Source organism: Panthera pardus, unplaced genomic scaffold, assembly GCF_024362965.1.
Source record: "Panthera pardus isolate Hobbes unplaced genomic scaffold, ASM2436296v1 HiC_scaffold_25, whole genome shotgun sequence".
NCBI lineage: Eukaryota > Metazoa > Chordata > Mammalia > Carnivora > Felidae > Panthera > Panthera pardus.
Window position 1 is genome coordinate 50,209,835 of NW_026526821.1, and position 26,716 is coordinate 50,236,550.

Here is a 26,716-nt window from a genome sequence, read left to right on the forward strand (position 1 = left end):
TTAGGTCATAAGGCTAGACCCCTTATCGATGGGACTAGTGCCCTTATATAAGAGACCCCAGAGAGCTCCCCCACCCCTTCCACCATGTGAGGACACAGCAACAAGGCAGCCATCTATAAATCAGAAAGCAGGCCATCCCCAGACACAGAATCTGCCAGCACCCTGATCTTGGGACTTCCCAGCCTCCAGAGCTGTGAGAAATGTGTTTGTTGTTCAAGTCACCCCATCTGTGGTACTTTTATTACAGCTCTCAGGCTGTAGCCACATCAGTCCCTTCTGCTGCCACATCTGTGAGATCTCAGCCTAGCTCAGCCACAATTCTGCCACGTCACTCCCTCCTCAGAGGCACCTATTGCCCCATTTTACAATTGTGTGATAATTAATTTGATCAGCCCCCTGTCAATGGACACTTACATTGTTTCTGATCTTCTGCTACTATAAACAATGCTGCGGTGAACCACCTCTGAAGAAAAAATTCCTAGAACTGGAACCTCTGGGTCATGAACATGTCTTTGTTTAATTCTGACAGATTGCTAAACTGACATACACAGAAGTGACACCAACTTAGTCCTATGAGTAATGAGTAAATGAGTAATGAGTCCTATGAGTAATGAGTAAAGTGCCTGTTCCTCCATCCCTAGGCAATACAACATGTTATCAATTTTTTTCCAATGTGATGGGGGGTGGGAATGGCATCATATTATAGGTTTTGTTGATAAAAAGCTTTTTGAAGGAATAAGCAATTACTCAATAGCCACTCTATGGAAATCCTAGACAATCCAGTGGAATACAAAGAGATATAAAAGAAATGTTCTCTGCTCTCAAGTGTGGAATCAGGTGTGATGGATGGAATATACACATGCCCTCATTTAAGAATACAAACCAACCACCCTGTCTGAGGCAGCAGCATAGTCTAGTCAAAAGGGCCAAGCACCTCAGCCTGACTGTTACTAGCTGTCTGGGCCTCAGTTCCTCTGGTGTAAAATAAGGACATAAAATCAGATGATCTCAAAGACTGCTTCAACTTTGGAAATTCTATATTGAAGAGAAATCAGTTAACTCAAATTCACTTTAAAAGTGAATGCAGTATTCTTTACATATAACCAGAGTCAATCAGTACAGCACAGTGTCATAATGGTAGTATGCCCTCACCATCCTGACACCTGGAGCAGGGGTGTGAATGGTGGTGCCCTTGCTCTACCTGCAAGCATGCTCTCTGCTCTGTGCTGAGACCAGACCTTAGGATTCTTAAAAGAGTACCCCAGGCAGCAACCTCTGGCTGGCATGGAAGATGTAAGAGGAAACCCTGTCTGGCAGTGGGAACAAAGCCACACTCATCTATCTCACAAGACACTCTCACCTCTGTTTGCTGACCAGCATGATTTCTCATACAGAATTTGAACAGGAAAACAGTGATGCTAAGTTGTCCTGGCAGAGACACCTGGGTGGCTCAGTCGGTTAAGCATCTGACTTCGGCTCAGGTCATGATCTCACAGTTCGTGAGTTCGAGCCCCGCATCGGGCTCTGTGCTGACAGCTTAGAGCCTGGAGCCTGCTTCAAATTCTATGTCTCCCTCTCTGCTCCTCCACTGCTCATGCTCTGTCTCTCTCTCCTTCAAAAATAAATAAGTTGCCCTGGCAAACCAGCACTCTGGCCTCACCAGCATCCACATAAGACCATGAAGTTTGGACACAGGGCTAATGGTCCACAGTCTAATCTATTTATTTTCAGACTGTACATCATGAAGCACAGGATTGTATCTTTCATTAGTTTCACTCTATATCTACTATTCTTCAAGGAATTTAATTCCAATGAAATAACAAGATACAGAGATTAAAAAGTTGCGTGATTTGACTTTACTGAAAGGCTGCCCTGGCATAAACAATTTCAGTTAGTAGAAACATGGTTTATCTGGAAGCTTCAGGAACCACCTCAATACCAAGGCCAAGGTCTTTGGCTGAGGTGTATGGTCCTTAGGAGAAGTTTCCCTGTTCTGAATCACACACGCTGGAGTTTTTACTTTTTATACTAGAATTCCTAAACTTAGTTCTCTACTTCTACCCAAATATTAAACAGCATTTGCATGAAATAAGCAGTGACAGTTTTTCTTCCTAAAGGAACCAAGGTGAACACAGTTGAAGGGCATTTGCTAAAACAGATTTCTTATTCCCAAGCGCTCCCCAAAAGAATTTATATTCAGTCTAAACATCCTTGCCCAATCTTCCTTGACACAATGAACTTTTAAATAAACAGACCTGTCTTCAAGCTGCATTTTTTAAAACTGTAGATGGCTATTTAACCAAGGTGATGAGTAACAGAGCTCATTATCTCAGTAAGTATAAACTTGAATTTTTAACCTTGAGCAGGTCTGGCACAAAGATTCTCTATCTTTTCCTGCATATGGACTCTTACTGAATGTTTCACAAGTGATTTCTCTAACTTTGTTATTCAATCCAAATTTTCCCTGGAAAAATTGTTTTCTTACTTTGCCTGTGATCCTCAGTCTGAGGACAATGTTCAGGATATCAGAGTCAGAAGGAGGTCCCAGAGAGTACAACTCAATCAACCCATTTTACAGATGAGGAACCTCCCAGTAGGCTGAAGAGCATGGGTGGAGCATACAAGGGCCCTATTTCTAAGGCACCACCTTCCCTGCCATTCAAAGCATGTGTGGCAGTTTCCCTGTCTTGGCCTCCAACTGAGATCCTATATTCACTGTAAATCCTTGCTGATACTTTGAACTATATGCTCAATGACCAACATTTTATTTCCCACTATCCTCTCCTGTCTTAGACTTTGATGGCTGTCAAAAGGCATCAAATGGCTATAATCAGGTGGCTGTCGCTGCTCATACCAACTGGTGAAAGCTCATTATGCACACTTCTGTCCGATTCTGTCTCAAGGACATCATGTTGGTAGCTTAAAATCGGCTCTGGTGGGAGTATTTACACCACAATAGTTGGCAAGTGCTACCACCTAGGACTTCTAGGAGAGGGGCAGTTGTTAAAATTTTATCAGCATACCAACCACTGGTTAAAATATAAAAGACTGATCACATCACATGCTGGTAATGACATGGAGCAACTGCAATGCTTCGTTCTTGTTAATGGGGGTATATATGGCACAAAATTTTTAAAAAACCTGTTCAGTGTTACCTACCAAACCTAAAAACATACATACATCCTATGACATGAATATCTAACTCCCTAGGTATATACTCAACAGAAATGCATGGATTTATGCACCAAATGACAAACTTTCTTAGGCAGCATTATTCATAGTAGCCAAAAACTACAAGCAACCCAAATATTCATCAACTGGGTTACACTTCAGCCCTCAACAAGTACAAAAAAGTGGAGATCATACCATGCATATTTTCAGATCACAACACTATGAAACTTGAAGTTAACCACAAAAAAAAAAATTTGGAAAGACCACAAATACATTGACCTTAAAGAACATCCTACTAAAGAATGAATGGGCTAAAAGGAAATTAAAGATGAAATTAAAAAAGTACATGGAAGCAAATGAAAATGAACACACGACAGTTCAAATGAAACCTTTGGGATACAGCAAAGGCATTCCTAAAATGGAAGTATATTGCAATACAGGCCTACCTCAAGAGGCAAGAAAGGTCTCAAATAAACAACCTAATCTTGTACCTAAAGGAGCTAGAAAAGGAACAAATAAAGCCTAAAGCCAGAAGAAAAGGGAAATAATGAAGACTAGAGCAGAAATAAATGATACAGAAACAAAAAATCCCAGTAGGATAGATCAACAAAACTAAGAGCTAGTTCTTCAAAAGAATTAATGAAATTGATAACCCCCTAGCCAGACTGATCAAAAAGAAAAGAGAAAGGACCCAAATAGATAACATGAAGAATGAAAAAGGAGAGATCACAACGAACACTACAGAAATACAACAATTAGGGGAGCCTGGGTGGCTCATTGGTTAAGCAGCCGACTTCAGCTCAGGTTATGATCTCGCGGTTTGTGGGTTCAAGCCCCACGTTCGGCTCTGTGCCAACAGCTCAGAGCCTGGAGCCTGCTTTGGATTCTGTGTCTCCCTCTCTTTCTCTGCCCCTCCCCCACTCAAGCTCTGTCTCTTTCTGTCTCAAAAATAAATAAACCGTAACAAAATTTTTTTAAAGAAATACAACAATTATGAGAATACTATGAAAAATTACATGCCGACAAACTAAGTAATCTGGAAAAAGTGGACAAATTATTAGAAACTCACAAACTACCAAAACTGAAACAGGGAGAAATAGAAAAATTTGAACAGACCCATCACCAGCAAAGAAATTCAATCAGTTATCAAAAATCTCCCAACAGGGGTGCCTGGGTGGCTCAGTTGGTTAAGTGTCTGACTCTTGATTTCCGCTCAGGCCATGATCTCAGAGTTCGTGAGTTCAAGCCCAAGTGCTCTGCACTGACAGCAGAGCCTGCTTGAGATTCTCTCTCTACCTCTATCTCTGCCCCCCCCAAAATAAATAAATAAAATCAACTCAAAGAAAAAAAAAAAAAAGAAGAAGAAGAAGGTGCACCTGGGTGGCTCAATTGGTTAAGTGTCGGACTCTTGATTTCAGCTCAGGTCATGAATTCATGGATCATGGTATCGAGCCCCATGTCAGGCTCTGTACTGACAGTGAAGTATGCTTGAGATTCTCTCTCTCCCTCTCTCTCTGCCCCTGCCCTGCTCATACATGAAACACCTTTATCTCATTCTCTTCTCTCAAAATAGATAAACTTAAAAAAAAAAAAAGGAGTTAATACCTATTCTCACATTATTTCAAAAAAATAGAAATACAAGGAAACTTTCCAAATTCATTCTATGAAACCATAATTATCTTGATTCCAAAACCAGAAAAAGACCCCACTAAAAAGAAGAATTACAGGCCAATATCCCTGATGAACGTGGATATAAAAATTCTCAACAAGATACTAGCAAATTGAATTCAAAAGTATATTAAAAGAATTATTCACCTATTCCCCATGATCAAGTGGGATTTATTCCTGGGCTGCAGGGTTGGTTCAATATTTGCAAAACAATCAATGTGATACACCACATTTAATAAAGGAAAGGATAAGAATCATATGATCCTGTAAATACCTGCAGAAAAAGCATTTGACAAAATACAGCATCCTTTCTTGATAAAAACCCTCAACAAAGTAGGGATAGATGGAACATACCGCAACATTATAAAGGCCATATATGAAAGACCCACAGCTAATATCATCCTCAATGGAGAAAACTGCGAGCCTTTCCCCTACAGTCAGGAAAAAGACAAGGATGTCCACTCTCACCATTACTATTTACCATAGTACTGGAAGTCTTAGTCTCAGCAATAAGACAACAACAACAAAAAAAAAAAAAAAAAGAAAAGAAAAGAAAAGAAAGAAAATAAAAGCCATCCAAATCGGCAAGAAAGAAGTCAAACTTTCACTATCTGCAGATGACATGATACTTCATGTAGAAAACCTGAAAAACTCCACCAAAAAATTGCTAGAATTAATACATGAATTCAGCAAAGTTACAGGAGATAAAATCAATGTATAGAAATTGGTTGCATTTCTACACACCAATAACAAAGCAGCAGAAAAAGAAATCAAGGAATCAATCCCATTTGCAAATGCATCAAAAACAATTAGATACCAGGAATAAACCTAACTAAAGAAGTAAAAGATCAATACTCTGAAAACTACAGAACACTTATGAAAGAAACTGAAGAGGATACAAAAAAATGGAAAAGCATTTCATGCTTGTGCATTGGAATAACACTGTTAAAATGTCTACACTACCCAAAGCAATCTACACATTTAATGCAATCCCTATCAAAATACCACCACCATTTTTCACAGAGCTAGAACAAAACAATCCTAAAATTTGTATGGAACCACAAAAGACCCTGAATAGCCAAAGCAATTCTGAAAAAGAAAAATATAACTGGAGGCATCACAATTCCAGATTTCAAGCTATATTACAAAGCTATAGTCATCCAGACAGTATGGTACTGGCATAAAAACAAACATGCAGATCAGTGGAAAAGGATACAGAACCCAGAAACAAACCTGCAACTATATGATCAACTCATCTTCAACAAAGCAGGAAGTAATATCCAATGGAAAAAAGACAGTCTCTTGGGACAGAAACTGTTCCCAACAGAACGAATGCTGTTGGGAAAACTGGACAGCAACATGCAGAAGAATGAAACTAGACCATTTTCTTCTACCGGACATAAAAATAAATTCAAAATGGATGAAAGACCTAAATATGAGATAGTAAACCATCAAAATCCTAGAGGAGAACACAGGCAACAACCTATTTGACCTAGGCCATAGCAGCTTCTTCCTAGACATGTCTCTAGAGGCAGACATGAACTATTAGGACCTCATCAAGATAAAAAGCTTCTGCACAGTGAAGGAAACAATCAACAAACCTAAAAGGCAACCGACAGAATGGGGAAAGATATTTGCAAATGACATATCGGATAAAGAGTTAGTATCCAAAACCTATAAGGAACTTATCAAACTCAACACCCAAAAAACAAATAACCTAGTTAAGAAATGGGCAGAAGATATGAATAGACACGTTCCAAAGGAGACATCCAGATGGCTAACAGATACATGAAAAGATGCTCAACATCACTCATTATCAGGAAAATACAAATCAAAACCACCAGGAGATAGCACCTCACACCTGTCAAAATGGCTAAAATTAACACAAGAAAAAACAGGTGTTGGTGAGGATGAGTAGAATGAGGAAGCTTCTTGCACTAATGGTGGGAATGCAAACTGGGGCAGCCACTCGGGAGAGCAGTATGGAAGTTCCTCAAGAAACTAAAAATAGAACTACCCTATGATCCAGCAATTTCACTTTTAAGTATTTACCCAAAGAACACAAAAATACAGATTTGAAGGGCTCCACATAGCCTATGTTTATAGCAGCTTTATCAACAATAGCCAGACTATGGAGAGAGCCCAAATGTCCATCAACTAATGAATAGATAAACATGATGATAATGATGGTGATGATGATGATGGTGGTGGTGGTGGTGGTGTGTGTGTGTGTGTGTGTGTGTGTGTGTGTGTGTGTGTGTGTGATGGAATATTACTCAGCCATCAAAAAGGATGGAATCTTGCCATATGCAATGATTTGGATGGAGCTAGAATGTACTATGCTAAGTGAAATAACTCAAACAGAGAAAGACAAATACCGTATGATTCCACCCATATGTAGAATTTAAGAAACAAACAGATGAACATATAGAAAGGTGGGGGGAAGAGAAGAGATGGAAACAAACTACAAGAGACTCTTACTGGTAGAGCACAAACTATGGGTTGACAGAGGGAGGTGGGTGGGAGATGGGCTAGATGGGTGATGGGTATGAGGAGGACACTTATGATGAGCACTGGGTGTTGTGTATAAGTGATGGATCACTGAATTCTACTCCTGAAACCAATATTGCACTGTATGTAAACTAAAATTTAAATAGAAAAAAAAGGAAAAAAAGCACTATAAAATATCTATCAAAGGTAAAAATAAATACTTTGTGATCTATTCTGGAAAACTATAAAACAATGGTAAAGAATGAACTGCATGGCGGGGCGCCTGGGTGGCGCAGTCGGTTAAGCGTCCGACTTCAGCCAGGTCACGATCTCGTGGTCCGTGAGTTCGAGCCCCGCGTCAGGCTCTGGGCTGATGGCTCGGAGCCTGGAGCCTGTTTCCGATTCTGTGTCTCCCTCTCTCTCTGCCCCTCCCCCGTTCATGCTCTGTCTCTCTCTGTCCCAAAAATAAATAAAAAACGTTGAAGAATGAACTGCATGGCAATGACAACAACCTGTTTGTGAATCTCACAAACATAATGAAAAGAAGCCAGACATATTGCATGATTCCATTTACAATAAATTCAAAAGCAGGAAAAATTACTCTGTGGTGTTAAAAGTTAAGATAGAGGACAGTAGAAAGGAAAAAATAAATAGGACAACATATAAGGAGGTAGTCAGTGATATTCTATTCTTTTTACTGGGATGGTGGTTATACATGTATGTTAACTCTGTGACAATTCATTATTATCTGTGCACTTTTGTTATGTAATGTTATACTTCAAGTTCAGTTAAGAGGAAAATGTTAAATGCTGGTCTGAATCCTGGCATGGCAAGTACCTGCTTTGTGGTGAATTCCCTCTTGGTGTGACAGGGCTTGAAGAAACACACTCCCCAAAAGAGTAAATAAAATAAATGGCCTAAATAAGAAATGAGAAGCCCCAGAAAGCATTTAGGAAAACAAAAGAAACCCACAAACTTTCCCCAAAGCCACTTCTACTCCCCTTCCCCAAGACAATCTCTAAAATTATACATCCAGCAGCTATGGGTCCTTTACATCCCCCAGAGTGTTTTACCTTCAGAATAGGACATGTAAGCCCCAATAACTTCATGCTGGACAAACACACTCACACCTAATTCAGCCTAAATTTGCTTCTTAAAAACACTACAGAGTAGGACACTATCCAATTAAGTGGGATAAAAGACATTTAACAAATCATGTAAAATCAAATCAGAAGCTGGTCCAGTTGGAAGAGCATGTGACTCCTGATCTTGGGGTTGTAGAGTTCATGCCCCACCTTGAGTCCCCACCTTGAGTGTAGAGATTACTCAAAAACGAACAAACTTTAAATCAAATCAAACCATATTTTAGCAGCAATCTTCATGGAGAAATAAAAAGAATAAAAATGACTGAATTGGAAATACTCTAAACTCAACAGAATGCTCTGGGCTTGTCCTTAAGCTTCCAAAAAGCTCTTCAGGAAACTGTAATAGTTGGGGATATTAAGAAGCCTGCATGTGAGGAACAGTGTATTTGGGGATCGCATCTATCAGTCCAGTCAGGCTGTTCTATCAAAATACCACAGACCAGGTAGCTTATAAACAACAAAAAACTTCTGACTTACAGTCCTGCAGGGTGGCAAGTCCAAGACCAAGGTACCAGCAGGGTCAGGTGTTGGTGAGGGCCCACTTGCTTGTTCATAGGCTGGCGCCTTCTTGCTGTGTCCTCACATGGTGGAAGGAACATGGGAGCTCTCTGGGGCCTCTTTCACATGGGCACTAATTCCATTCATGGGCTCCACCCTCATGACCTAAGCACCTCCCAAAGGCCCCACTTCCTAATACCATCAAACGTGGGAGTTAGGATTTCAACATATGAATTTGGGGAGGATACAAACATTCAGGCCACAGTAGTACCTTCCAAGCTCAACTTTAGAACTTCCCAGAGATTCTAGATAATTTCTTAAGCCATCACCATAATGTGAATTTGACTATTTTTATTAAAAAAACAAAAACAAAACTTACAACATAAAGTGGCCAAGATATTACTATGGATTGAATGTTTGTATCCCCCCCCCCCCAAATTTATATATTAAAGCCTTAACCACCAGTGTGACGTATTTGGAGATGGGGCTTCTAAAAAAGTAATTAAGGTAAAATGGGCTCATACGGGTGAAGCACTGATCTGACAGGATTAATGTCCTTAAAAGAGACACTAGAGAGCTTGCTCTCTCCCTACAAGCATGCAAAGACAAGCCATGTGAGCACAGGGCAACAAGGAAGCTATCTGCATCCCAAGGGGAGAGGTCTCACTAGAAACCAATCCTACTGACACCTTGATCTCAGACTTCCAGTCTCCAAAACAGTGAGAAAATAAACTTGTTTGTTTGTAGTCTGTAGTACTTTGTTATGGCAGCCCAAGCAGAACTGTACAGATTTAATAGTTTTTTAAGAATGAATTTCATCTTTTATGTATGGAAGAGAATGAAGTCAAAGATTTTATTAAGAAGGATTTATGCAACAAACATTTCCTAAGTTCCTTCTATATGTCAGGTTCTAGATGCTGCTCTCTTGAAACCAGTATTTTAGTAGCAAGATTTTGCTGCCAAGATTCCAAGGCAGAAATAAATGTAAATGAGGAGAGTGCTGAAATGCAATTTGACTTAACAAGGGCCTGGGGCACAGATGGCATTGCCAGCAGAGGGAGCATCTAGCCATGTTGGGGCAGGGGACCTGATTGGGATAACACAGATGTGGACCTTGTGGTCTCATCCAGAGACATCCAGTCTGTGCTACAGGTGAGAGAGACTGGTTGGGCATGAAAATATAGCCAATCAAGAGAAAACCTGACTTGTCAACTGGTAAGATGCTTGACTTAATCCAGGTGAATCATCATTTTAAGAAATCCAAGAAGATCTACACAGGAAAACCACCAGATAGGCAGAAACTGCTAACAGTAATGGATATCTGCAAAAATAAGACAAAGTTGTATTCACAAGTATTTGGGGCTTTTTCTTTCACATGGAGTCTGTTTTTGAAATGTGTGCCTTGTACATATACCTGCCATGATGGGACTGAGTTCCAGAAATGGGTGAGTGTAACACTGTTGGGCCAGTGTCTTCTGCAGAGGCCTACACTGGAACCGGCTGGGGTGGCAATCTGTTAGCACCACACACACCTTCGCATTATCTGTGATAGAAAGAACTTCATATAATACCACCATACCAAAATGTCAATTGTCTACCTCAGGAATTGGAGGGACAATGCAGATGACATGGAGGACAAAGGCTCCCCAGTGACCCCAGCCTTGGCAGAGCACTGATTTCTTCTTAAATTTCTGGTAGTCTTCATAATCTGACAAGGGCCAACACTCATTGCTACATTTGTCACAAGCATTTTTTTAAAGATTCAAATTTATTAGCAAATGCTTTATAATCAGAATGAAAGCTATTCACTAATCTGCCTGGGTATAAAACTAATAACAAAAAAGTTAATAGCCTTTATTCCTATAGTCAGATAATAATCAGTTAATATAATGAAGAAAAAATCTATTTATGTTACAATAAATACACAAAAATAATCTGAAGAAATGTATTAGATCTGGACCTGGAGAGAAACAATTATCAGAAAAATCCAGAGTTGATATAGGTTAGTCAGAGTATAAAGGAGAACTGGGTCCCAACTGATCCATTAAAAATATACGAACCTGAATGCCCACCTCAGCACTCATTAGAAGGAGTGACAAGCATGGCATCACTGGGCTGAGGATGAAACCCCTGAGTGCTCTCAGAAGACAGATAATGCAGATCAAGTTTATCCTCATTACTCATTTACCTTAGACTATTCCCAATAATGTAAGCCCCTAAGTATATACATAATCATGGGTAAAACAAGAAAAATAACACATTAAAAGAAACAAAAGTCTGATCCTAAAGTTTATGGGCTTAGAATAGACACATGAAATAAAGAGAATAAGTAGAAGAAAAGAAAAGCCATTTACAGGAACCCAGGTACTACTTTGCATCAAATAACTATGTTACTTTGGAGAAAATGAAATTTGATGAAATCTATTTTCCTCATCTTTATAATAATTTTCACATTTGTGATACTTTATGAATGATGTCATTTTGTCTGATGTATAATTATATATTCTTTATCATAAAATAAAATTGTCTTTTATTTCATTATTACATTAAAACATAATTTTCCTCAATAGTTACAAACAGAGAGGGAGGAAGGCAAACCATAAGAGAGTCTTAAATACAGAGAACTAACTGAGGGTTGATGCGGGGAGGGAGGTGGAGAGTGGGGAAATGGGTGGTAGGCATTGAGGAGGGCACTTGTTTGGATGAGCACTGAGTGTTATATGTAAGCGATGAATCACAGGAATCTATCCCCCAAACCAAGAGCACACTGTATTTAGCCAACTTGACACAAATTATATTTAAAAAAATAATAATCTTCCTCAAAAAAAAAAAAAAAAGAAATCTGTAAAACCTGCATCAGTAAATTCCTGACAAAAGACGTTAACAAATGGAAAGGCACACCATGTTATTGCATAAGGAGGCTGACTATTTAGTATCTAGTCTCCTTCATCTACACATTTAATGTTTACCCAATAAAAATACCAATGGGGGTATTTTGGGGATATAAACAAGTTAATTCTGAGGTTCATATATACGAGCAGAATAGCCACGATATTTCTGAAAAGGAAGAAGAGTAAGAGAGGACTAGCCTTATGAAATATTAAAACAGTTATAAAGCTGTAGTAATTTAAACAAGGTAATACTAGTGAAAGTCTAGAGAAAAAGAGTCACTGAACAAAAATAGAACAGAAAATGCCTAAAAAATAGTTCAAAATATATACAGCATATCTAGCATATGATAAAAGTGATATTGTATATCAAAGGACAAAACAATTTATCAAGAAAGTGCTGTCAAAAAAACTGATTAGCTGTATATAAGAAAATAAATTTGGATACTTATCTCATTCTTTTTAGCAAAGTAAATTCCAGAAGAACCAGAAATTTAAACCAAGAAAAACTCAATCTGTAAAAGAACTAGAATAAAATATAAATTCTGCATCATTCTTATAAGAGTGGGAAGTTTGACTACATGAAAGTTAAAATTTCTAAGAGGCAAAGAATGAAGAGTCAAAAGAGGAGCGCCTGGGTAGCTCAGTTGGTTAAGCATGCAACTCTTGATTTCACAACTCACGGTTATGAGATACAGCTCCATGTTGGGCTCTGTGTGCAGCCTGCTTGGGATTCTCTCTCCACTCTCTCTCTACCCCTCCCCCTGATCACATGCATATGTTCTCTCTCTCAAAATAAATAAGGTTACCCTAAGTAACCTAGCAAAGGATCTAGATTACTTACAAATACAACAAACAGGAGATACTTAACAGTATTTACCAAAAGAGACAAGGAGACATGACTTTTCACTTATCAGATTGTATATTACTTTGTATATTACCACAGACTAAGTGCCTTAAGACAAATGAAATTTAGGGGCACCTGGGTTGCTCAGTCAGTTAAGCGGCCAACTTCAGCTCAGGTCATGATCTCACGGTTTGTGGGTTCGAACCCCGCGTCGGGCTTTGTGCTGACAGCTCAGAGCCTGGAGCCTGCCTTGGATTCTGTGTCTCCCTCTCTCTCTGCCCTTCCCCAGCTCACACTCTGTCTCTGTCTCTCTCAAATAAAACAAAAAAACATTTAAAAAAATAAAAAATAAATGAAATTTATTTTCCCACAGTTCTGGAGGCTACACATCCAAGCTCAAGATAACAGCAGGGTTGGTTCCTTCTAAGGACTCTCTCTTTGGGACTTGCAGATAGCCTTCTTCTCCCTGTATTCTAATATGGTCTTCCCTCTATGTGTGTCTGTGTCCTTAACTCCTTTTCTTGTAAGGACACTAGTCATACTGTCTTAGAGCCCAATACATGACCTTATTTTAACTTCATTAGTTCAGTGGGGCTTCAACATATGAATTGGCACACTGTTGAAAATAGAACTCTAGGCTTTGCTGATGGAAATATAAATTGGGCCAGCCTCTACAGACAGAAGTTTATCAGTATAAAATTTAACATATATTTCATCAAAGAAGATACATGAATGGACAAAAAGCACATGAAAAGATGCTCAAGTCAAGATCTTTAGTCATTATGGAAATGAAAATGAAAATGACACTGAGATATAATAACCACTTTCTACCCACCAGAATGCCTACACTCACAAAGACAGAAAATAAGCACTGGAGAGGATGTGCAGAAATTGGATCCCTCATACATTGCTAAGAGGTATCTAAAATGGAGCAGCTACTTTGGAAGATCATTTGGCAATCCTGCAGAAGGTTAAACATAGAGTTACTATACGACTCAGCAATTCTACTCCTAGATACATACACAAGAGAAATGAAAACATACATCTAGACAAAAACTTGCACATGAATGTTCACAGCAGCATTATTCCTAAGAGCAAACTGATGGAACTAACCCAAGTGTTGAATCATCAACTGATGGATGATAAACAAAACAAAGTACACCCACCAGCAGAATTCATCAGCAGTCAAAAAGAATGAAGTCCTGATACATGCTACAACAAAATGAACCTCAAAATCATTATGCTAAGTGAAAAAGCCAGATCCAAAAGACCACAGATTATATAATTCATTCAGATAAAATGTCCAGAATAAGTAATTCTATGGGGAAAGAAAGAAGACTAGTCTAGGCCTATAGGACGTAAGGAGTGGGTATGAGGAGAATGGGGAATTACTGTTAGAGACACAGGGTTTATTTTTGGGGTGATGTAAATGTTTTAAAATTTGATTATGACAATAATTGTGCAATACCATAAAGAATACACTTTAAATGAGTGAACCTTATGGAATTCTCTAACAATAAAGCTGTGAAAAATTTAAAATAACAGGCAGATATCTCATAAAATATACAGAACCAGAAAGGAAATGCTAATATTCTTATTTTATAAAGAGTGCTTACAAACCACTACATTTTAAAAACAGGCAAAGGATGACAACTTATTTTAAAAAGAATACAAGTTATGGGGCACCTGGGTGGCTCAGTCGGTTAAACCTCTGACCAGCTCAGGTCATGATCTCACTGTTGTGAGTTCAAGCCCTGCATCGGGCTCTGTGCTGACAGCTCAGAGCCTGGAGCCTGCTTTTGATTCCGTGTCTCCCTCTCTCTCTGCCCCTTCCCTGCTTGAGCTCTGTCTCTCTCTCTCTCTGCCTCAAAAATAAAGAAACATTAAAAAAAATTTTTTTTCAATATATGAAATTTATTGTCAAATTGGTTTCCATACAACACCCAGTGCTCATCCCAAAAGGTGCCCTCCTCAATACCCATCACCCACCCTCCCCTCCCTCCCACCCCCCATCAACCCTCAGTTTGTTCTCAGTTTTTAAAGTTTCTTATGCTTTGGCTCTCTCCCACTCTAACCTCTTTTTTTTTTTTCCTTCCCCTCCCCCATGGGTTTCTGTTAAGTTTCTCAGGATCCACATAAGAGTGAAAACATATGGTATCTGTCTTTCTCTCTAAGGCTTATTTCACTTAGCATCACACTCTCCAGTTCCATCCACGTTGCTACAAAGGGCCATATTTCGTTCTTTCTCATTGCCATGTTGTACTCCATTGTGTATATAAACCACAATTTCTTTATCCATTCATCAGTTGATGGACATTTAGGCTCTTTCCACAATTTGGCTATTGTTGAGAGTGCTGCTATAAACATTGGGGTACAAGTGCCCCTATGCATCAGTACTCCTGTATCCCTTGGGTAAATTCCTAGCAGTGCTATTGCTGGGTCATAGGGTAGGTCTATTTCTAATTTTCTGAGGAACCTCCACACTGTTTTCCAGAGTGGCTGCACCAATTTGCATTCCCACCAACAGTGCAAGAGGGTATCCGTTTCTCCACATCCTCTCCAGCATATATAGTCTCCTGATTTGTTCATTTTGGCCACTCTGACTGGCGTGAGGGGATATCTGAGTGTGGTTTTGATTTGTATTTCCCTGATAAGGAGCGACATTGAGCATCTTTTCATGTGCCTGTTGGCCATCCGGATGTCTTCCTTAGAGAAGTGTCTACTCATGTTTTCTGCCCATTTCTTCACTGGGTTATTTGTTTTTTGGGTGTGGAGTTTGGTGAGCTCTTTATAGATTTTGGATACTAGCCCTTTGTCCGATATGTCATTTGCAAATATCTTTTCCCATTCCGTTGGTTGCCTTTTAGTTTTGTTGGTTGTTTCCTTTGCTGTGCAGAAGCTTTTTATCTTCATAAGGTCCCAGTAGTTCATTTTTGCTTTTAATTCCCTTGCTTTTGGAGATGTGTCGAGTAAGAGATTGCTACGGCTGAGGTCAGAGAGGTGTTTTCCTGCTTTCTCCTCTAGGGTTTTGATGGTTTCCTGTCTCACATGCAGGTCCTTTATCCATTTTGAGTTTATTTTTGTGAATGGTGTGAGAAAGTGGTCTAATTTCAACCTTCTGCATGTTGCTGTCCAATTCTCCCAGCACCATTTGTTAAAGAGACTGTCTTTTTTCCATTGGATGTTCTTTCCTGCTTTGTCAAAGATGAGTTGGCCATACGTTTGTGGGTCTAGTTCTGGGGTTTCTATTCTATTCCATTGGTCTATGTGTCTGTTTTTGTGCCAATACCATGCTGTCTTGATGATTACAGCTTTGTAGTAGAGGCTGAAGTCTGGGATTGTGATGCCTCCTGCTTTGGTCTTCTTCAAAATTACTTTGGCTATTCGGGGACTTTTGTGGTTCCATATGAATTTTAGGATTGCTTGTTCTAGCTTTGAGAAGAATGCTGGTACAATTTTGATTGGGATTGCATTGAATGTGTAGATAGCTTTGGGTAGTATTGACATTTTGACACTATTTATTCTTCCAATCCATGAGCATGGAATGTTTTTCCATTTCTTTATATCTTCTTCAATTTCCTTCATAAGCTTTCTATAGTTTTCAGCATACAGATCTTTTACATCTTTGGTTAGATTTATTCCTAGGTATTTTATGCTTCTTGGTGCAATTGTGAATGGGATCAGTTTCTTTATTTGTCTTTCTGTTGCTTCATTATTAGTGTATAAGAATGCAACTGATTTCTGTACATTGATTTTGTATCCTGCAACTTTGCTGAATTCATGTATCAGTTCTAGTAGACTTTTGGTGGAGTCTATCGGATTTTCCATGTATAGTATCATGTCATCTGTAAAAAGTGAAAGCTTGACTTCATTTTGCCAATTTTGATGCCTTTGATTTCCTTTTGTTGTCTGATTGCTGATTCTAGAACTTCTAACACTATGTTAAACAACAGCGGTGAGAGTGGGCATCCCTGTCGTGTTCCTGATCTCAGGGAAAAAGTTCTCAGTTTTTCCCCATTGAGGATGATGTTAGCTGTGGGCTTTTCATAAATGGCTTTTATGATCTTTAAGTATGTTCCTTCTATCCCGACTTTCTCAAGGTTTTTATTAAGAAAGGGTGCTGAATTTTGTCAAAGGCCTTTTCTGCATTGATTGACAGGATCATATGGTTCTTATCTTTTCTTTTATTAATGTGATGTATCACGTTGATTGATTTGCGAATGTTGAACCAGCCCTGCAGCCCAGGAATGAATCCCACTTGGTCATGGTGAATAATTCTTTTTATATGCTGTTGAATTCGATTTGCTAGTATCTTGTTGAGAATTTTTGCAACCATATTCATTAGGGATATTGGCCTGTAGTTCTCTTTTTTTACTGGGTCTCTGTCTGGTTTAGGAATCAAAGTAATACTGGCTTCATAGAATGAGTCTGGAAGTTTTCCTTTCCTTTCTATTTTTTGGAATAGCTTGAGAAGGACAGGTATTATTTCTGCTTTAAACGTCTGGTAGAACTTCCCTGGGAAGCCATCTGGTCCTGGACTCTTATTTGTTGGGAGATTTTTGATAACCGATTCAATTTCTCCGCTGGTTATGGGTCTGTTCAAGCTTTCTATTTCCTCCTGATTGAGTTTTGGAAGAGTGTGGGTGTTTAGGAATTTGTCCATTTCTTCCAGGTTGTCCAATTTGTTGGCATATAATTTTTCATAGTATTCCCTGATCATTGTTTGTATCTCTGAGGGATTGGTTGTAATAATTCCATTTTCATTCATGATTTTATCTATTTGGGTCATCTCCCTTTTCTTTTTGAGAAGCCTGGCTAGAGGTTTATCAATTCTGTTTATTTTTTCAAAACACCAACTCTTGGGTTCGTTGATCTGCTCTACAGTTTTTTTAGATTCTATATTGTTTATTTCTGCTCTGATCTTTATTATTTCTCTTCTTCTGCTGGATTTAGATTGCCTTTGCTGTTCTGCTTCTATTTCCTTTAGGTGTGCTGTTAGATTTTGTATTTGGGATTTTTCTTGTTTCTTGAGATAGGCCTGGATTGCAATGTATTTTCCTCTCAGGACTGCCTTCGCTGCGTCCCAAAGCGTTTGGATTGTTGTATTTTCATTTTCGTTTGTTTCCATATATTTTTAAATTTCTTCTCTAATTGCCTGGTTGACCCATTCATTCTTTAGTAGGGTGTTCTTTAACCTCCATGCTTTTGGAGGTTTTCCAGACTTTTCCTGTGGTTGATTTCAAGCTTCATAGCATTGTGGTCTGAAAGTATGCATGGTATAATTTCAATTCTTGTAAACTTAAGAAGGGCTGTTTTGTGACCCAGTATGTGATCTATCTTGGAGAATGTTCCATGTGCACTCGAGAACAAAGTATATTCTGTTGCTTTGCGATGCAGAGTTCTAAATATATCTGTCAAGTCCATCTGATCCAATGTATCATTCAGGGCCCTTGTTTCTTTATTGACCGTGTGTCTGGATGATCTATCCATTTCTGTAAGTGGAGTGTTAAAGTCCCCTGCAATTACCACATTCTTATCAATAAGGTTGTTTATGTTTATGAGTAATTGTTTTATATATTTGGGGGCTCCTGTATTCGGCGGATAGACATTTATAACTGTTAGCTCTTCCTGATGGATAGACCCTGTAATTATTATATAATGCCCTTCTTCATCTCTTGTTACAGCCTTTAATTGAAAGTCTAGTTTGTCTGATATAAGTATGGCTACTCCAGCTTTCTTTTGGCTTCCAGTAGCATGATAAATAGTTCTCCATCCCCTCACTCTCAATCTAAAGGTGTCCTCAGGTCTAAAATGAATCTCTTGTAGACAGCAAATAGATGGGTCTTTTTTTTTTTATCCATTCTGATACCCTATGTCTTTGGGTTGGTGCATTTAGTCATTTACATTCAGTGTTATTATAGAAAGATATGGGTTTAGAGTCATTGTGATGTCTGTATCTTTTATGCTTGTAGCATAAAAGTACCATGTCTCTGGTACTTTGTCTCACAGGATCCCCCTTAGGATCTCTTGTAGGGCTGGTTTAGTGGTGACAAATTCCTTCAGTTTTTGTTTATTTGGGAAGATCTTTATCTCTCTTTCTATTCTAAATGACAGACTTGCTGGATAAAGGATTCTCGGCTGCATATTTTACTGTTCATCACATTGAAGATCTCCTGCCATGCCTTTCTGGCCTGCCAAGTTTCAAAAGAGAGATCAGTCATGAGTCTTATAGGTCTCCCTTTATATGTTAGGGCATGTTTATCCCTTGCTGCTTTCAGAATTTTCTCTTATCCTTGTATTTTGCCAGTTTCACTATGATATGTCATGCAGAAGATCGATTCAAGTTACGTCTGAAGGGAGTTCTCTGTGCCTCTTGGATTTCAATGCCTTTTTCCTTCCCCAGTTCAGGGAAGTTCTCAGCTATTATTTTTTCAAGTACACCTTCAGCACCTTTCCCTCTCTCTTCCTCCTCTGGGATACCAATTATGCATATATTATTTCTTTTTAGTGTATCACTTAGTTCTCTAATTTTCCCCTCATACTCCTGGATTTTTTTATCTCTCTTTTTCTCAGCTTCCTCTTTTTCCATAATTTTATCTTCTAGTTCACCTATTCTCTCCTCTGCCTCTTCAATCCAAGCCGTGGCCATTTCCATTTTATTTTGCATGTCGTTTAAACCGTTTTTCAGCTCCTCCTGACTGTTCCTTAGTCCCTTGATCTCTGTAGCAAGAGATTCTCTGCTGTCCTCTATACTGTTTTCAAGCCCAGCGATTAATTTTATGACTATTATTCTAAATTCACTTTCTGTTATATTATTTAAATCCTTTTTGATCAGTTCATTAACTGTTGTTATTTCCTGGAGATTCTTTTGAGGGGAATTCTTCCGTTTGGTCATTTTGGATAGTCCCTGGAGTGGTGTGGACCTGCAGGGCACTTCCCCTGTGCTGTGGTGTATAACTGGAGTTGGTGGGTGGGGCCACAGTGAGACCTGATGTCTGCCCCCAGCCCACCGCTGGGGCCACAGTCAGACTGGTGTGTGCCTTCTCTTCCCCTCTCCTAGGGGCAGGATTCACTGTGGGGTGGCTGGGCCCGTCTGGGCTACTTGCACACTGCCAGGCTTGTGGTGCTGGGGATCTGGCGTATTAGCTGGGGTGGGTAGGCAAGGTGCACGGGGGCAGGAGGGGCAGGCTTAGCTCGCTTCTCCTTAGGTGATCCACTTCAGGAGGGGCCCTGTGGCAGCGGGAGGGAGTCAGACCCGCTGCCGGAGGGGTGGCTCCACAGAAGCACAGCGCTGGGTGTTAAGCAAGTTCCCTGGCAGGAACTGGTTCCCTTTGGGATTTTGGCTGGGGGATGGGCAAGGGAGATGGTGCTGGCGAGCGCCTTTGTTCCCCGCCAAACTGAGCTCTGTCGTCCCGGGGCTCAGCAACTCTCCCTCCCTTTGTCCTCCAGCCTTCCCGCTTTCCGAGCTGAGCTGTTAACTTATGACCTCCCAGATGCTAAGTCCCGCTTGCTGTTGGAACACACTCCAACCGGCCCCTCCGCTTTTGCCAGCCAGACTCGGGGCTCTGCTTGGCCGGTGGGCCGCCCCTGCGCCCCGGGTCCCTCCCACCAGTCCGTGGAGTGCACACCACCTCACAGCCCTTCCTACTCTCTTCCGTGGGCCTCTTGTCTGCGCTTGGCTCCGGAGACAACGTTCTGCTAATCCTCTGGCGGTTTTCTGGGTTATTTAGGCAGGTGTAGGTGGAATCTTTTATTTATTTATTTATTTATTTATTTATTTATTTATTTATTTATTTATTTATTTTTTTACGGGACAGAGACAGAGCATGAACGGGGGAGGGGCAGAGAGAGAGGGAGACACAGAATCGGAAACAGGCTCCAGGCTCCGAGCCATCAGCCCAGAGCCTGACGCGGGGCTCGAACTCACGGACCGCGAGATCGTGACCTGGCTGAAGTCGGACGCTTAACCGACTGCGCCAACCAGGCGCCCCGGTGTAGGTGGAATCTAAGTGATCAGCAGGACGCGCGGTGAGCCCAGCATCCTCCTATGCCGCCATCTTCCCAAAATTCCCTAAAAAAATTTTTTAAATACAAGTAATAAACATCCTTAAAATGTCTATACTACCCAAAGCAATCCACACATTTAATGCAATTTCTATCAAAAATTTTCACAGACCATTTTTCACAGAGCAAGAACAAACAATCATAAAATTTGTATGGAACCACAAAAGACTCTGAATATCCAAAGCAATCCTGAAAAATAAAAACAAACTGGAAGCATCAAGATTCCAGATTTCAAGCTATATTACAAAGCTGTAGTCATCAAGATAGTATGGTACTGGCACAAAAACAGACATACATCAATGGAACAAAACAGAAAGCCCAGAAATGAACCCACAACTATATGGTCAACTCATCTTCAGCAAAACAGGAAAGAATATCTGATGGAAAAAAGACAGTCTCTTTAACAAATGGTGTTGGGAAACTGGATGGCAACATGCAAAAGAATGAACCTGGGCCACTTTCTTACACCAGACACAAAAAATAAACTCAAAATGGATGAAAGACCTAGATGTGAGACAGGAAACCAGCAAAGTCTTAGAGAAGAACACAGGCAGCAACCTCTTTGACCTCGGACAGAGCAACTTCTTATGAGACATGTCGCCAGAGGCAAGGGAAACAAAAGAAAAAATGAACTACTGAGATCTCATCAAGATAAAAAGCTTCTGCACAGTGAAGGAAACCATCAACAGAACTCAAAGGCATGGGAATAGGAGAAGATATTTGCAAATGACATACCTGAAAAAGGTATCCAAAATCTATAAAGAACTTATCAAACTCAACACCCAAAAAACAAATAACCTAAAGAAATGGGCAGAAGATATGAATAGACACTCTTCCAAAGAAGATGTCCAGATGGCTAATAGACACATGAAAAGATGCTCAACATCACTCACCATCAGGGAAATGCATATCAAAACCATGAGGAGATAGCAACACACATCTGTCAGAATGGCTAAAATGAACAACACAAGAAACAATAGGTATTGGCGAAGATGTGGAGAAAGGGTAACCCTCTTGCACTATTGGTGAGAATGTAAACTGGTACAGCCACTCTGGAGAACAGTATGGAGGTTCCTCAAGAAACTAAAAATAGAACTACCCTAAGATCCAGCAATAACACTATAAGGTATGCACCCAAAGGATACAAAAATACAGATTTGAAGGGGTATAGTCACCCTAATGTTTATAGCAGCATTATCAACAATAGCCAGACTATGGAGACAGACCAAATGTCCACTGACTAATGAATGCATAAAGAAGATACGGTGTGTGTGTGTGTGTGTGTGTGTGTGTGTGTGTGTAATGGAATATTACTCAGCCATCAAAAAAAGAATGAAATCTTGGGGTGCCTGGGTGGCTCAGTCAGTTAAGTGTCACGTCATGATTTCACAGCTCATGAGTTTGAGCCCCACATCAGGCTCTGTGCTGACAGCTCAGAGGCTGAAGGCTGCTTCAGATTCTGTGTCTCCGTCTCTCTCTGCCCCTTCCCTGCTCTCTCTCTCTCTCTCTCTCTCTCTCTCAAAAATAAACGTTACAAAAAAAAATTTTTTTAAAGAATGAAATCTTGCCATTTGCAACAATGTGGATGGAGCTAGAGTATATCATGCTAAGCGAAATAAGTCAGAGAAAGACAAAAACCATATGATTTCACTCATATATGGAATTTAAGAAACAAAACAGATGAACATATGGGAAGAGGGGAAAAGAGACAGAGAGGGAAACAAACCATAAGAGTCTTAAAGAGAGAGAACAAATTGAATGTTGATGGAGGGAGGTGGGTGGGGGATAGGCTAGGTGGGTGATGGGTACTTAAGGATGGTACTTGTGTGATGAGCTTTGGGTGTTGTATGTAAGTGATGAATCACTACATTCTACTCCTGAAGCCAATATTGTACTGCATGTTAACAACTAGAATTTGAATAAAAATTTGAGAAGAACAAAAAGAAAAAACAAACAAAACAAAATAAAATAAAATGGATACAAGTACCCAAAACAGGAAAATAATGCTCATCACTAATAATCAGTGTTACTTCCCCATGATGTCCTCATTGACCCCTTGGAGCAAAAATCTGCTCCTTGTTCTGTGATCCCATAGCACTGCATACACCACTGTGATGGAAAACTACATGTTTATGCATCTCTCTCCCTGGTCTGTGTACCCTTCTCAGGGAAAGCAATGACCATATCTTGTTCATTTGTACACTTTCAGTTCAGCTGCCAAACCCTGTGTTTTGTAAATATCCATGAACACATGTATGCAAACTCCTTTTACATTCTTAAACTGAAAAGTGATGTAAGGTTTTAAGAGGGTGCTTTAAACAGTCATCAATATTTCCATGTGATCGCAGCCTCTCCTTTTTTTAAAAAATATTTTTTAATGTTTATTCATTTGAGAGAGAGAGAGAGAGAGAGAGAGAGATGGAGTATAAGCAGGTGAGGGGCAGAGAGAGGGAGACAAAGAATCCAAAGCAGGCTCCAAGCTGTCAGCATAAAGCCTGATGTGGTCTCGAATCATGAGATCATGACCTGAGCCAAAGTTGGACACTTAGTCAACTGAGCCACCCAGGCGCCTTTTCACTTAACGTTTTCACCAGTCTTGGATTCCATCTTGACTCAAATTGTCTCCTTTCTGCCAACCTCCATGGAGAGAGGGAGGTGGGGAAAAACCTGTGAGTGATTCTTTGATAAGTGTCCCTCTATATTTCAGAAGACTCCTAAGGGTGGAAGTACACCTGCCCCTGGCCTCCCCTGCTGGGCTCCTCTCTCTGACAGGAGCAACTCTCAAGGGTACACTGGCACTATTTCCATCTGGATCCACTCCTGAAGCAGAAACACCCTTCTCTTTTCCCACAGCATTCCTACTTCCTCTCTTCTTAGCTCCTGGCTGACTCTGCCTGCCCCAACCTGGGAGCCGGTTGCCCATATAGCTTTCCTCCTTCTCTTGAGACAAACATCTCAATCCTCCTTTGGGATCACATCCCACCCAGCTAGAGGGCACCTGACCTTGCATGGCCATAGTGCACCCCACAAGCAGGGTATGCTCAGGGACAGCCTTGAGATTCATGCCAGCCCAGAGTGACTTGGACTCAGGAGTTTTGCTACAACTTCTGGGATGGCCAGGCTGGTAGGTCTTGTCATGAAGCAGCTGTGTGGCCTCAGTCAAGGTACTTAAGGTCTCTGGGCCTGGGTTTTCTGAGATCCCAAACAAGGAGGCCAAACTTCATGGCCAAAGGCACCTGCATGCTCTGAAATTCTGGTTCTCTTAGGCTTATTAGCACAATGCCTTCTGGGATCCACTTACCATTGAGTTTCAGAAGAGTCTGGAGAGTGAGGTCATTGGGATGCCAGGCAGTCTGGTTCTAGATGCAACACCACTGGAGGTGATGATCACCCCAAGTCTGTGGGACCATTGTTGATACCAGACATCTAGGAACACATCTTCCACACCCAGAATCAGGCTTTGCCACAGACACTGCCTATCTGTCTATCTCTGGCCTTGGTCAGCTTGTGCCTGTCTCTAACTAGATTCTCAATCAATGTCTGCAGAGTCACACTTTCTCTCTCCCGCTCCTGCTTGTTGCTGGGAAAACATTTTTCTTTTACAACCACACAAAGATTGGCAGAAACTCATGCACCATTAGAAGCAAATTAATCATGTAACCAGAGGTACTGGAGGATAGTGTGTGGTGGCTAAAGAGGCCCCATCTTAAATGTCATTGGGAAAAACCCACTAATTCTTTGGAGCTCCACAATAGACATTTCCATTCAACTCAGTTTGTGTCATTCTTTCCAAACACACTGATCTATTTTTAAATTTATCTACATAGGAAAAGTCAAAATTTAGGTCAAATTCAGAACTCAAAAGATAATATTTACAAGGTTATATACCTCAGCTTGTGATACACTCACCATATGCAAATATACTTCTGAAAAAGGAAAAATTTTTAGAGCCAAAGATTGCAATAAAGTGGGTTACAAACGAATTGAAGCTTACAGAACAGTGAAAAAGAACATATAAAACATTCAATATAAAACAAAAACAAAAACAAAAACATTCAATATAAACCTAACTGCATTCTTGTCTCTCTTCCAAATCCTTTGGCTCACATCACATTTACTTAAAGAAAAAAGGAAACTGTCCCTAACAGGTATAGAAAAGCAAATGTAGGAAGCTATCTCCCTCAAGCCTTTTCTCCTTTCCTCTACTCATGTTAAAAATCTACTGAAAGAGGGGCGCTTGGGTGGCCCAGTCGGTTAAGCAACCGATTTTTGATTTCAGCTCAGGTTATGATCTCATGGGTCTTGAGACAGAGCCCCACATTGGGCTTGTGTTGACAGCACAGAGCCTGCTTGGGACTCTCTTTCTCCTCTCTTTCTGCCCTGCCACACTCATGTCCCTGTGCTCACACCCCCGTTCACGCTCTCTTTCTCAAAATAAACAAATAAACTTAAAAAAGAAAGTCTACTGAGAGGTGCCTACATGGCTTAGTCAGTTAAGCACCTGACTCTTGCTCTCGGCTCAGGTCATGATCTTATGGTTTGTGGGGTCGGCCCCTGCATTGGGCTCTGCACTGACAATGCAGAGCCTACTTGGAATTCTCTCTCTCTCCCTCCCTCTCTCTCTGCCCCTCCACTGCTCATGCCCCCTCTCTCTCTTTCAAGTAAATAAATAAATTTTTAAAATCTACTGAAAGAAATATGATACATAAGCCTCTGGGTCTAACAAGCCAACTGTACCTTTATCCTATCAATCAAACACTGAGGTGGATTCCATGGCTTTTGTTCCAAGCCAGACTGGCACAATACAGACATATTGTTCCCACCATCTTCTGTGAGAATTATGGAGCAGCTATGAGGACATTATGTTTGGCAGACGCCTTCAGATTGGAGTAAACTCAGCCAGGTCTAGAAAAAACCCCTAGGGAGGCTGGGCAGCTCTTATTATGGGTAAGATGCCTCCCTGGAAAGATCCATACTCCAGGCTCTGCCCAGGAGAGAGAAGCCAGAGAGGGAAGAAGCTGATTATAAGAAAAGAAAGGAGACACAGAAGAGGAGTTCAGATGAGTTATCAGGCCTGTTCTCAAAGCTTTGATGACAGATTTGGGGAGGGCCCATCTTATCACCATGCCATTCTGGTACACTATTCACACAAAAGAACACAGTAATGAGTGACTTAACCTCTAAAGAGAGCCCACCCTGAACCAGCCACTTTCCCTACATAGCCTCATAGCAGTCCCATGCCAACTCATCCTCTCATGTCTGCAGGTGAGGACAAGGGCCTGGGGGATCTTGCTCATGGGCCTTCCCATCCCAGACCCTGCACTCTTTCCACTACCGCACTATGCCCAAAAGTTACCTCCCATCCTTGTTTTATACAAGAATCCTAACCAGCCTCAGAAGCATTCTGGGAAAAGAAGCATGTGATCTAAGGTAAAGGTTGGAGAAATGGTATTTTAAACAGAACTGCACACAGAAACAGCTGTTGGTATTCCAACTTCTCCTAGCATCTGTGGCCCTAACCAATGGCTTGTGGGCAGTTTCTGGAAAGACATTTTCTGATCTCCCTTACTGTTAAAGATAATTTTGAGGAAAAGAATCATCATTCCCATAGCAAAAATATTTTTCTCTGATGTTCAACCGAGGTACAAATTGGCCTAAAATAAATACAGCTAGGTTATGTCACAAGCAAAAGTCCAGATAAAAATCTCATTCTTTTAAAGAAAAATACACAGTATTGTACCCCTGGTTATGTGAGCCTGTATGGAGAGATTATCCTTCATCTATGTCTTTCCCCACAGGAAAGACAATGAAGAAGGAAAGAAGACCACAGTGTGACATCACACACAGGCAAAGGTATGGGACTCTGAAAGAATGACCAATGTCACTACCACTCAGGGAGCAGGACGATATTCTATACTTACTCCCTCAAGGAAGAAAGGACAGAG

The 26,716-nt window shown here is 40.4% G+C and overlaps 1 protein-coding gene across 7 annotated transcripts in view; it reads right to left on the reverse strand.

Moving 5' to 3' along the window:
- Window positions 1–26,716, reverse strand: part of NINL (ninein like) — a 193,973-nt gene that overhangs the window by 115,891 nt on the left and 51,366 nt on the right. For 5 of the 7 annotated variants that reach the window (XM_053890484.1, XM_019437193.2, XM_019437194.2 and 2 more), the window contains exon 2: window positions 10,387–10,515. The exons of the other annotated variants lie outside the window; for them this stretch is intronic. In XM_053890484.1, coding sequence (XP_053746459.1) covers window positions 10,387–10,393 — 7 coding nt within the window. In that variant the 5' untranslated portion in view covers window positions 10,394–10,515. The remainder of the gene's footprint in view (window positions 1–10,386; window positions 10,516–26,716) is intronic. 7 annotated transcript variants of the gene reach the window in all.